Below are 13,303 nucleotides of genomic sequence, written 5' to 3' on the forward strand. Positions count from 1 at the left end.
TTACAGATTAGTTGTATCCATTTTTCCGCAGAGTATTTTGCACTGTCAGTAATTCCCTCCTCTTATCCCCACTCCCTCTCTGCAAAAAGCTTATTAAAATATTTTTAAATGTACTGTCTGCATTACAAATTCCTGAGTTTTTTTGCTGGAGTTTTCCTGCTCAGAGGATGTGAAGCCCCAGCAACTCTGTTACTGCTGCCGTGAAACACATGGAAACAAAATACCCTTTTGGGTTCAACTTTGAACTGCTTCTTTCATTCCCTCAAAACAGGGTTGTGCTCCCACATCCCTCTTCCCTTCCCAAGGAATATTTAAAGCTGGAAAACCCGGGAGATCCCCTCAACCCCCACTTCCTCCCCTGGGCAGAGCCCCCCTGCATCCCTGTTTTATTCACTCCCCAGCCATCTCCATCCTCTCCAGCCTTTTCCTGCTGTTCCAAAGAAGTGAGGGATTAGGCAGGAGCAGGCAGGCCAAGTTTGGTTCATTGGTTTATTCGAAGCAAATACAAAAATACAGAGGCAAATCCTTTCTGCTCTCATTACTGACATTCAAAGCCTGCATTACATTCAAATCAAAAGGTTGCCCTTTTCATCACTAAAATGCTCATTTTGTAAATAGATTCTACATAGAAAACATTTTTTTTAGTCAATTAATAGCATAGAAAATACTGTTAGAGGAGCTCTTGGCTTTCCCAGTGTTTTGGATCCCATCCCAACCCCGGCACACACAAAATAACCTTTAAAAATACTTTACCATTAGGACACCAAATCTAACCAGTAGATTCAAAAATAAACATAAAATCATAAAAATAAAAATCCTCTTTGACAGAATCAACATCCTGACTGTGGACACAGCAGAGTCAGAGCACATGTGGAAAACAGGGATTTGGGAATGTTGCAGCAAGTGAGAGAAAGATCCACCAGCCCCAGCACCACCTGGCTACTGGGAGCCAACACAGCACCAGTAACTCCATGCTGGGGAGAGTCTGGGCAGCTCTGGGGCTTCTGCACAGCAGGAATTGTTCATCACCTTCCCTCTCCTGGCAGCAAAGCCGAGGATTTACCAGAATTTGGGAAGAGTCAAAAATAATCAGGGATTTTTTATTTTTGTTTTAATTTCTCCAGTTCTGTGTTCCGAGGGGGAACCTGCTGAGGGGCTGCTCCAGGACACCCTGACTCAGCCCTCAGTTACCACACCAATTCAAAAAAAAAAAGGAAGTTCCTGGTTCTGGAAGAGCCCCAGGAGGAGGAGGATGCTGGCAGACTCATTTCACACCTTTACCAGCACCTCAGGCTGTTGCAGCATCATCCCAGAAAGTCTCTTTCATATCTAAAAACTTCCAATAAACTCCAACAAATGCAGCTTTGCCAAACAGCAGTCACAGTTTTAGCAAATATCTCCCAAAAAACCAAATGTCAGTGTCTAGAGCAGCTGTTTGCATGGATACAAAAAAACCTCTAAATACACTGTTTTACCAAATTTTTTTTACCCAAACTTATAAACAATTCTTTTTAAACCAAAAGACAATCCAGGGAGACCTAGAAAGAAGTGCTGTGTGAGAGAACCTTTAAAAATCAGCAAACTTATTAAACTGCCCAACTTATTAAAAATCCCATTCTTTTAATGGGTCACAGACCCAGAATGACTTATTCCATGAAAAACAAAAATTGTGGGATAGGGCTTGGCCCCCCTTCACTTGCCAAAAGGTGATTTCAGTCCCTGTGCCTCTTCCAGGTGTGTGCAGGTGGGTGGGATGGGGATTCCAGGGGTAGGAGCAGCAGCTTTTGCTTGGCACATTTCCTGGACCATGCTCTGTGTGCCAGGTGGGATGAACTCCTGTGAATCCTGCAGCTTCTCCCTGTTGGATTCAAACTGCCCAGCGAGGTCAGCAGCTTTCCCAAATCCAAAAGTTTCTGCCCTCGGGGTGGTTTGAGGGAGGCTGCCAGCTCTGCCAAGCTTACCAGTGGCAGGTAAAACCTTCCTGTTGGGAATATCCCTGAGCCTTGAAAAGCAGGAAAGAGAGGGGTGAACATTTGCAGGGCTCTAATAAACCAGGAGGGCAAACCCAGCTTTAGAAGTGGGTTAATGAAACAAAAAATAAACCCAGAAAACAACTAAAATTTCAGTTCAGAGAGCACTGAACATTCATCCAAGAGGTTTTAGCCCAAATCAGGAGCATCCTGCATCCTCCAGGGGAACACCTTCCATGGTCACCTGCCCTCAGAGCCGGATCCCACGGCCTCACCTTCCTGCAGCAGCCAGAGGGACCAGGCTGGGGGGTACAGAGCAGAGCCAGAGGCAGAGGCAGCCCCAGCATCCCAATCCAGGCTGAGCAGATCCATGGAGCAGAGCCAGCCAAGGATCCCCCGACACCTCCTCCTCTACTTGGCGCCGCCTGCTGCTCGTGCCAATCTCAGCTGCCAGATCTCAGCTTGATTAGAAACCTGTTAATTCCTCATGATCAGACTTAATTAGATGCATTCCTCCCCGTGCAGGCAGTTCCCTTCCCAAGGATTTGTAAAGGCAGCAATCGAGGCTGTGCAAATTAAGAGCATCACGGTGGCTCCTGGCAGGCTCCCCGGATTCCTTCCCGCATTCTGCCCGGGATCAGCCGAACAGAAAGAGGTTGTTTCCAAAAAAAGCCTCTCCCTGGTCACACAGAGCTTTTTCCTTTAATATCCAGCTTGCTGCCAGCATCAGACTCCTTGCTCATTTGCTCCTCGGTGAAAGTGATGTAGGAATACACCAGGCTTCCAGCAATACTGCAAAAAACGGTTGGGAATGAGATACATGGATCAGAGCCACGCAGCCCTGCCCACCAGCTGCCAAGGAAAAGTCGGAACCATGGGACTGAGATCTGCTGGAAGCATCAGTTTGCATGAAAAGTCCCTGTTTTCCTCCTAAACCCAGGTGTTTTGTGTAATTCCTGCCCAAACACTTCCTAGCCTGGTCCCAAACCTAATGCTGGATCTGTTCCACCCCCAAAGGGATCCTGCTGAAGGACAGGGAATGAACTTTCACAATAGGAACACACACAGAGAAGAAAGGAGACAGTTAAAAAAGCTAAATAAACAAAAAAAAAAACCTTTTTTGCCGCCTTAATTCCCTGACTCTGGTTGGCAACTCTGAGAAACTCAAGTTTGCTGCTAAAATACTCCTGTGAGTCCTCCTGGCTTTAAAACAAGCTGAATCTAGGAGTTCCCCAAAAATACCACTTCCATGCTTTTTTTTTTCTTTTTTGAAAAAAACCCCATTGAATCAGTCAAACCATTTCAGTTTCATCCCAATTTCCACTGACAAATCATAAATAAACAGCCAAGGCCTGACATTCTTACCTGATATTTAGACCAATGAAGTTCATCCATGTAAAAATATAGTCTCCTCCAAAAAACATCCCAATATAGGTTATTAAAATATTCTGCAAAAGAATAAGATTTGAGGAACAAGAGCACAAGCCTGAGACAAGGGAATGCTCCATGCATGGAAATGGGAAACCCTTGGATGCAGAGTGTGGGATACGGAGGAATGGGAGCTGCAGCAGCTGGTTAACACAATTCCCAAGGAACAGTGAGTGAGGTGCTCACCTGACAGTTCCCCTGGGATCAGGGAAAGCCACTCACCTTAATGCAGCCAACTATTGTAGTTGTAAGAGCAGAGTTATACTGAGTGCAAAGAACCGTGGAATACATCAAAATAAATCTGCGGAGGAAGATCCAACATCATCCCATCAACCTGGGCTATGGAAGGAGTCCCAGCCCAGAGCACGGGCTTGGAACAAGGTGAGCTTTAAAGTCCCTTCCAACCCAAACCATTCCAGGATTCCATGATCCCTTCCCCTCCTTTCTCCAGCAGTATTTATAGCATCCCTTTTTTGGCTAAACCTGCACTGAAGGAGGGTAGGAGATAATTCCCACCTGCCACAGCTCTCAGAAATAGGGTCCTTATCAGGACTGAAGGTTTATTATTAATTTTTAATAGTAATAGGGCACCAAAATTCCCTATTTTTGGAACAGAGATGCCTGCCCTGCTCCCATCCCAGCACCCAGATCCTTACCCCATCACACATGACAGCATGAACTGCACGAGGAAGAATGTGTCTGCCCAGCCCTGGTATTCCATTGCCTGCAGGAAACACCAGCCTTTAGAGGAGGAAGCACAGGAATTCCCAGCAAGACAAGGAACAATCCCCCAGCCTTGGCTTTCATGTCACAGCAGGAAAAACCAACCCAAATCCGAGCCTGGTGTGACATCCTGGGCTGAGGAAGGCTGGATCCACACGAGCATCACCTCCAGCTACAGCACCCAGCTCATCCCTCCTGAAAAAAGCAGGGACTAACGGTGCCACAAGCCAGAGGAACCAGAAGAGACATTCCCTGCTGGTTATTACCCAGAATTGGACAATTTTGGAATTCATTCATTGCAAACCACAACACTCAGACAGCACATCTCAAGGGAATTGTAACCTCTGGAGATGGTGCTGACTACGTGACTAAAGGCAGCCTGGCATTCATGAAAGGGTTTTTGCCTTGTGCTTTTGGTTTTGCCTTGTGCTTTTGGTTTTTTGGAATACCTGGAGCGCTGGGTCCAGCACTGGGCTCCCCGGTGCCAGAGACAGGGACAGACTGGGTGGAGTCCAGAGGGGTCACTAAGATCTTGCAGGGAGTGGAGTATCTCCTTGAGGAGAAGCTGGGAGAGCTGGGAGAACTGGGAAAGCTGGGACTGCTTGGCTAGAGCAGAGTAGGCTTGGGGGATCCCACCCAGGTGTACAAACACCCATGGGAGGGAGCTAAGGGGATGGAGTCCAGTTCTTCCAGAGGTGCTCAGAGGCCACAGGTACACATGGACACACAGGAGGGTCCCTCTGGATGTCAGGAGACACCTTGTGAGGGTGACTGAGTGCTGGCAGAGGTTGCCTAGGGCAGTGCCAGAGTATCCATCCCTGGAGATACCCAGAACCCAGCTGGAGTACTCACGTGCTCCAGGGGGACCAGAGGAACTCCAGAGATCCCTGCCAGCCTTAACCAGGAGGCAAAGGCAGAGCAGGTTGAGAACTGGCTCCCCCATTCCCTTCCCAGCTGGACAGGGCTGCCAAGTTCCTGGGGATCCTGCCAGGCAGCTGGGAAAGCACTTCCCACCAGAGACATAAAACGCTAGCCTGGGAGGGCCCTTCCTGCAGGTCATCCATCCCTGTCACCCCAGGAATTACTTGCAGGGCATTGCTCACCACCATCAGCACACCCATTTCTTCTCTCACAAAGCAGCACATCGTTACCTTGGATGCTGCTGAATGAACACAAGACTTCCCAAATCCACAGGCATGGGAAAGGGTCCCAGCACCCCCCCACCCAGGATGGAGCCCCCAGCCCGGCGCCGGCCACAGGCCCCTCACAAGGGGGTTTTCATGGAGCTGCACACGCGGAGTTTCCTGGCGGCAGCCCCGGCACAGAGCAGAGCTTTGTCCAGCACCACAGCCGGGAGCTCAGCCCGGAGAAAGAAGTTTATTCAGGGAAAAAGAAAAAAAAAAAAAGGCCATTTCTCTCTCTGGGCTGAACAGAGGCTGCACAGAGCACACAGAGCAACGTTTTGCTGCCCCTGCGCCAGCTCCTGCTTCTAAAGGAGCACTTTATCCCCAAATCCTGCTCTCAGAGCTGCTTGCTGGGAAGGGCAGGCCTCAGCTACCTTCAGCCCCTACCATCCCTTCTCCTTGCAAATCCCAGTTCATTATCCCAGGGCATTAAGCTCATAATGAGGACAAAGTCACCAGGCTCTGCAGGGTGGGGATGGACAGCAGGGGGGCTGCCAGGGCCCCCACAGGGTCACCCATGGGGTAGGTGACACCTCCAGCCTTTGCCATCTTAATTCCCTCCACAGGAAGAGGGAGCTGCCCAATGAACAGGCATGAAAAAGGAGTCTCTTGCTCAGCAGGGCCAGCCCAGTACAGCTGTACATCAGGGAGTGCAAAAAAAAATACAAATAAACAAAAAAAATAATAGTAATAGCAATAGTAAAAATAAGAATAATTTCACATATACAGGACCACAGGTAAATCAACCCTGATAGAGCAGCACAGGCAAACTGACTCTCAGAGCAACTCAACAAAACCACCCCAGCAGAGGGAAGGACAGAAAAAAGTTTGAAGAAACTAATTTTTTTCCAAAAATACTTAAACTTCTTTAAATAGTATTTGGTTTTGCTTATTGCTCTCCACTTCCCCATTCCTCAGGCATTACAAAAATGCTTGAATGGAGCAACTCTGTGGATTTAAGTCCAATGTAAGGCTTGCAGTTACTTGATGCTGACGTGGTTTTGGGGTAGTGACCCCATCATCCCTTCCCCCACCTCCTCCTCATTATCCCATTCTCTTTATATGACACTGTGCCACAAAAAGCATGGATTTTGGACAGGAATCCTACCTTCTGCGCATCTCCAGTGAAGTAGGCAATGGTCAGGGTGGGGAGGATCATGAACAGTGCATTGTAATAGAGCAGACCATATTTTCCCAGCTCCTGGAATCAAGAAATATCCATGTATTTAACTTGGAACATAAAATCTTATTCATATTGCTACTGAGAGTGGGGCTTGTAAGGTAAATCCATATGAGATTCTCCAAGACAGAGGAGTTGAAGGGGGGGGGGGGTTTATATATATCAGAGAATCCCAGAATGGTTTGGGTTGGAAGGGACCTTAAAGCTCATCTATGCCACCCCCTGCCATGGGCAGGGACACCTTCCACTATCCCAGGTTGCTCCAAGCCCCATCCAACCTGGCCTTGGACACTTCCAGGGATGGGGCAGCCACAGCTTCTCTGGGAAACCTGTGCCAGGACCTTACCACCCTCACAGGGAACAATTTCTTCCCAATATCCCATCTAAGCCTGCCCTCCTGCAGTGGGTAGCCATTCCCCCTTGTCCTGCCCCTGCAGGCCCTTGTCCAAAGTCCCTCCCAAACTCTGGACAGGAGATTTTGGGAGAGCAATAGGGTGTCACCAGGAAAGCCTCACTCCTTTGCCCTCTCAGATGCAGGTTGGTGGCAAACGAAGCCCAGCCCTGAAATGCCAGAGAGAAGGTCATCCTACCTTTGAATCCAGCTTCTGTTTCACATAGGCACCATTTGCAGCTGTTAAGGCATCGTTAATAAGGATAAAAATATATCCTTCCAGGTCGAATGCCAAGTCAGCACTGGGAAAGGGGAAAACCAGAAGTTAAAGCTCTGAGCTGGGCAGAGACAACGCTTGGAAGATTCCTTCCACCTCCTGTTGAGCCAGTAAGTTGTCAGGAAAAGTTAATCATGGGAGGAGGGGTGGGGATTTGGTTCAGTAAAACATTCTTTCCTACTAGAGAGCATGTCGGGGGGGGAAGTTAGTGTTTAATCTGCCTTCTTGGGACACTGGATTCTCTTTAGCTTGGACCCTTTGCAGACACAGGATGGGGACAGCAAACTGGGAGCTCACCTGGCAGCTACGAAGGCGCCAAAGATCATAGCAAATACTGTCATCTGAATGCTCCAGGAAAACTTCTTCCTGGAAAAGAGAGGCCGGAGGACATGGCCGTCAGCCACAATTCAGTCCTCGGGGAAGTACTGCCAGAGCTTTGGAGAGGAACAGGGGACACACATGGAAAGGGGGAGAACCTTTCCAACAAGGAAATCAACCCGTGCAAGAGCCATGAGTAAAAGACACTTTTAGACAATTCTCTCTGTAATTTAAAAATAAATAATTTGGTCTCGATGAGGTGTGAGTTTATGGAGAGCTGCAACCCTGCCTGCTGCAGAGAAGGGCTCAGCTAGGCACGGAGCAGCTCCCAGCCCCACGGAGCCAGTCCTGGGAAAAGGGCTGTCGGCACATGGTGGGAGCAGTATGGGGGTCCCTGCAGGCACCAAAGGCTGGTACAACACCCTCCACATCCAAAACAGTGCTGCACAGCCAGGTTGCTGCAAGTGGAGACAGAGCACAAACCTCTACCCCGCCTGGCAGCTCCGCAGGGCCCCGCTGTCTCCCAGCTCCCTCCGGGCACGGGAAAGGGCTGTGCAGATCAAGGCAAGCAGCTCCCTGTATCACTTCCTCCGCCCACCCTCGCTCCCAAAACCCAGCCCGGAGCCAAAACCCCTGGCCACACAACAGCTCCCTCACACTGGGCATCACCCCAACACCTCCCAGCTTCTGTAACTAACCAGGATCTGTCACCGGGAGAAGGGGCTGGAAAGACTCACTTGAGTAAGAATCCTTCGGCAAGCATCGTAAACAGGATGGAAAACCTTCGCAGGACAGTGAACATGGGCAGGCTGCAGGAGGAAGGGGCAGCAGGATGAGAGGTTGTTCCTCCCTCCCCGCTGCAAAATGCAGCTCTGTGGCCACTCTGGAGCGGGTACCAGGATATGGGCTCTGGCGAACAGAGCATGGGCAAGCCTTGCCCATTCTCTTATGAAAATGGCATTACTCTCCTCCCCAAAAGGTATTACTTCTATCAGACCCTGTCAGGGCAGGGGGCCCTGGGGACACCCCCACACCCTCACCCACAGCGGGTGAGGGCCAGACCCATGTCCCCCCATGCCCACTGGCTGCAGGAAGCATTTGAGAACATGCATGTGGCACATATTGGCATGGGCAGACAAGGAAGAGCATCACCCCGAGTGGCTCCTGCCCAGGTCACCCACAGCCTTGCACAGCCCCAGGGCCCAGCAGCAGCTGCCTGGGGTCCTTGGGGACCCCATAAGGACCCCATTAAACACACTCCCCCATACAAAAAAGCATCCATACTTCAGTTTCTTTGTGCTGAACAGTCCTGTGATCTGGTTCCCGAAATACAGAAGAGGTAGAGGAAATGTCTAGAAATAAGAGGGATAAAGCTGAGTGAGCAACCGCAGGAAGCTGAGGAGCTCCCAGAGCACCCTCAGAGGATAAATATAGATATGAAGTTATTCCCACCCGGCCATGGAAACGTTCACACACACACACGTGTCCCGGCTCCTCAGCCCAGAGCTGCTCAGCAGCCACAGGATCCCGGGAACACAGACACAGGGATTCCACTGCCAAACAGCCCGTGGTGCCACCGGGGGTGAGGGGATGGGGCAGAGACCCTCGGCTGGCCCAGAGGCAGAGGAGAGGTGCCCGGGGAGCGGGGTGCCCAAGGAGGGGAGTTGGGTGCCCAGGGAGGGGTCTTACCCGCCGTGGGACATGTCTGTCGAGGTCAGGGAACTTCACCACCCGCAGCGCTTTGCCTGCCCAGAGCACGGCCACTGTCGCCAGCATCTGCAAGAGAGGGGGGGTGTCACCCCACAGCCCCCCAAATGGGAGGTCTGGGGGGGACAGGGGCATTCTACTCACCTGGCCCAGCCCTACGCACAGCGAGGAGGGGAACCTGCAGGCAGAGAGCAGAGATCAGGGGGGGCCCCACACTGGGGGGCACCCACACCGGGGGTCCCAGAGGCCACACACCCCACTGTGTGTGTGTAGGGGGGCAGCAGCAACCCCGTGCCCCCAAACCTGAGAGCTCACAGCCGTGGGGGGCACTGCCCAGTCGAGCCAGGGAGTCCCCACGGGAAAAGGGGACACGCAGGGAGGGGGTGGCAGTGCAATGGGCTCCTGGGGGGGAGGAGAGAGGGTACGAGTGGGGGAGAGAGCCCCACATTAGGGGGTGCATAGGGGGTATCAGGGGCTGTGCAGGACCCCAGAGAGGGGGGTGCGTTCATGGGGGTCCCCGGCCCCCCAAGGACGAGGGGGGTGCATGGCGGGGTCCCCATGCCGGTCCCCCGGGAGGGGGGTGTCCAATGCCCATTCCCCGGGGGGGGCTCCGCGATGCCGATTCCGTAGAGAGTCCCCACGCCGCGCCCCCGAGGGAGGTCCCAAAGCCGATCCCCCGAGTGGGGGGGTCCCGACACCGCTCCGCGGGGGGGTCCCGCCGGCCCGGCCGTACCCGTAGGTGGTGAGGACGCTCTTGTTGACCACGACGATGAGGAAGGAGCTGAGGCCGTAGAAGGCGGCGGCCATGAGGCGCAGGCAGAGCGGCGGGGCCGGCGCCGCCATGCCCCGCTCCGCATCGCCGGGCGCGGGGGCTCCGGCGGGGGCTCCCCCCTCGGCCGCCCCCTCGGGCCCCCCCCCGGCACCGGCTGCGGGGCGTCTGCGCGACTCGGCCGACATGGCTGGGGCGGGACCGGGGCGGGAGCGGGCGGGCGGGCAGCGCGGGGAGGGGCCGCGCAGGCGCCGCGGAACGGGGGGAGCGGGGGCAGAGACTGGGGGGGCATCGGGCAGGGGGCTGGTGTGAGGGAGGACCAGTGTGTGGGGGGGGGGCTGGTATGGGAGGGGCGTCCGGCGCAGTGGGGGTGTTGCACGGGGGTCTGGTATGGGGAGCACTGACGGAGGGGGTGAACACACAGGGGGCTGGTGTGGGGGGGTCTGGTACCGAGGAGTTCGGCACGGGAGGGCATCGCACGGGGGGCTGGTATGAGGAGGGCTGGTAGGGGAGGCATTGACGGGGGGCATAGAATGAGGGGGCTGGTAGGGGGGGGATTGTAAGAGGGGCAGGGGTCTGGCGCGGGGGCGCTTCTGGTATCTGGGGGTACAGCACGAGGGGCCGTGGCATTGCATAGGGGTGGTTTATGGGGGGACATAGCACAGGGGTGCATTGTATGGGGGGCATTGACGTGGAGGCTCCCAGGGGGGCATTGTGGGGGGGCCTGAGAGGGGGACCATTGCCAAGGAGGGCACCGGGCACGGCAGTGGGCTGGCGGCACTGCAGGGACAAGGGGACACCAAAAACACATGTCCTCTCTCTGGGCAGGGGGACGATGGTCCTTCCCTCCCTCTCCACAGCAGAATCGGGGGCAGGGGAATCAGACCCACTCTGGCACTGCTGTCCCAGACACAGTGGCTATGGGGGCCCAGCACCCTGCTGGGTGTTGCCCTCGGGTGACCCCACACGCAGGATTTTGGCACTAGCCCTTCCCTTTCAAAGATTAAATCTTCCCCTCCAGGCCATGCTGTACCAAGTGGAAAAATCCCTAAACAAGCCTGCTTGAAGCACAAAACCACCTCCGTCCTACAGGGTTATAGTGGAGAGAATGGATTTGGCTGGGAAAGAGGACTGACACAGGCACCTCAATCTGTCACTGCTGGGGAATCCGCTTCCCATCATCCTGATCCAAGCCGAGGAGCCAGATCCCACCGAGCACCAGCTCATGGTCCCCATGGGGCAGTTCAGGGGGGTCTGTGTCCTGCAGCCCCTGGAGGGATAGGACAGAGATGGAGGGACAAAGCTGCAGCAATGGAGATGCTACAGTGGGGGGCTGTGGAGGAGATGGAGAGTGGGCCTGGGGGTTTGATGCAGGGGGATGTGGGACGAGCCCCAGTTCGGCAGCCACAGCACTTCCGTGGGATCTTAGGTTGGAAAAGACCATGAAGTCCAACTGCTCCCCCAGCACTACCAAGGCCACCACTAGCCCATGTCCTCAGTTCCACACCCAGACATCTGTTAAATCCCTCCAGGGTCATTTTTGGGGTCTTTCCCAATGTGAGGAGGGAAGGCAGCAGTGAGACATTCATTGCCTGTGGCCATGACGGTGTTTACAGAGGAAACAGCCCTTTGTGGAGAGCTTTATTGCCAATTATCTCCCTGCCACGACCTGCCTGGGCACAGCCAAACCCTGCAGCCTCCAGTGGAAAATGTGGTGTCGTGGCCCCACAGGCACAAGCTGCTGCTCATCCCAGCACACTCAGCTCACCTTCCCCTTGCAGCGAAAAGTAAACTCTTTGCCCAAACTTTCTTTTTCCTGGCTGATTCATGTCCCTGTTGCTGCCCCACTCATGGGGAAGGAGCAGGAGCTGTTCCCTGGCATGGCTCACAGGAAGGACAAGCCGACTTTAAAGTCCAGGAGCAATTTTCCCATATCTTGGGTGTCCTTTTACCCTGGCCAAAAATCACAGTCAAAACCTCTTTCTCATTGGCATCAGCTTCCTTGTTCCTGCACTGAGCCCTATCCATCCTTATCAACCTGCTGTGCGGGCTTGGACTTCGGAATATTTATTCCTCCAGCAGCAGAGAGGAACCTAATCCTGCACGGACACCAGTGCCAGCGGAATTGACGCAAGCAGCACTGATTCCCAGGGCTGCCCTCCCTCTGGCACAGCCGTGTCCCTCAGGGAGCCCCACTGGGGGTGCAGGGAAGCCCCCATGAGTGCAGTGTCCACAGCACAGATGCCACTGTGGTGGTTTCAAGGTCAAATATTTGAATGTCACCCCCACAACGGAGCCAGCACGGCGAGAAGGGGACGAGCCTGCACTCCCAGGATGGCCATATCTGTGTCACTTACATCCTTGGCGTCCCCCGTATCCCCCATGCCAAGCACAACTCTGAGTATGACACAAGTGCTCCACTTTTGGCAGCAGAGCCGGGTCTGTCCCGACCTTTCCTTCCTGCTGATCTCAGCCTCTGAGTCAGGGCTGGAATCCGAGCGTGCCCACCAAAAATAACAAATGTTAAATTAATCCAGTTTAATCTTAATCTCATTTGACAACCAGCTCAGCCGGGGGTGCTCCCTGGTGCCCAACTGGCCAGGACTCTGGGATGGGGGGAAAGGGAAAGGGAAAAGGGCTCCGGAGCCCGGCACCCCACACGGTATGGGGACAGAGGGAAGTATGGGGGCACGGGGGTGGTGGCAGGAGCCAGCAGCTCCCAGTGGCAGTGGCAATGGGGGTGGCACGGGGGCCAGGCGGGGCTGGTCCCGGCACAGCGAGGAAGTCACGGTGAGATCCCTATCGCCTGCGCGGGGGCGGCCGGGAAAGGCACGGTACAGCGGGGGCGGGAGTGGGGCCGCCTGAATTCAGGGCTGACAGTGCTCCCAAAACCTGCATCCTGCTGTGCAGGGGGAAGAGGTAACTAACCCCAACCCTGACTAGTGTGCCAGACTGGGGAGCACCTGGATCCCAAGGGAAAGAGGCACTAAGGGCTGTAGGCACTGTCCTGGGTGTGCTGGGAGAAGCCTGCACGGCTAGGCTGTGCCATGCCAGCCCCTGGAGGAACTCTCTGTATGGCATTTCCACTTCTGGACATAGAATCACAGAATCCTGGAATGCTTTGGGTTGGAAGGAACCTTAAAGATCACACAGTCCCACCCTCTGTCATGGGCAGGGACACCTTCCACTATCCCAAGGTTACTCCGAGCCCCATCCAACCTTGAACACTTCCAGGGATGAGGCAGCCACAGCTTCTCTGGGCAACGTGTGCCAGGGCCTCACCACCCTCACAGCCAAGAATTTCTCCCTAAATCCAATCTAACCCTCCCCCCTCGGTCTAAAGCCTTATATCTGGC

The 13,303-nt window shown here is 53.9% G+C and overlaps 1 protein-coding gene across 1 annotated transcript; it reads right to left on the reverse strand.

Annotated features, from left to right (window-relative positions):
* Positions 1 to 471: 471 nt before the first annotated feature.
* Positions 472 to 10,135, reverse strand: SLC35D1 (solute carrier family 35 member D1). The gene is made up of 12 exons (XM_032696664.1): positions 9,912 to 10,135; positions 9,323 to 9,356; positions 9,161 to 9,247; positions 8,756 to 8,823; positions 8,209 to 8,280; positions 7,451 to 7,519; positions 7,076 to 7,178; positions 6,414 to 6,506; positions 4,055 to 4,122; positions 3,621 to 3,699; positions 3,336 to 3,418; positions 472 to 2,762 (listed from the first exon to the last, which is right to left on the reverse strand). The coding sequence occupies exons 1-12, from the start codon at positions 10,133 to 10,135 to the stop codon at positions 2,654 to 2,656; spliced, it is 1,089 nt and encodes a 362-aa protein (XP_032552555.1). The 3' UTR covers positions 472 to 2,653.
* Between the last annotated feature and the right edge of the window lie 3,168 nt (positions 10,136 to 13,303).

This window comes from Chiroxiphia lanceolata, chromosome 9 (assembly GCF_009829145.1).
Source record: "Chiroxiphia lanceolata isolate bChiLan1 chromosome 9, bChiLan1.pri, whole genome shotgun sequence".
NCBI classification, from domain to species: Eukaryota; Metazoa; Chordata; class Aves; order Passeriformes; family Pipridae; genus Chiroxiphia; species Chiroxiphia lanceolata.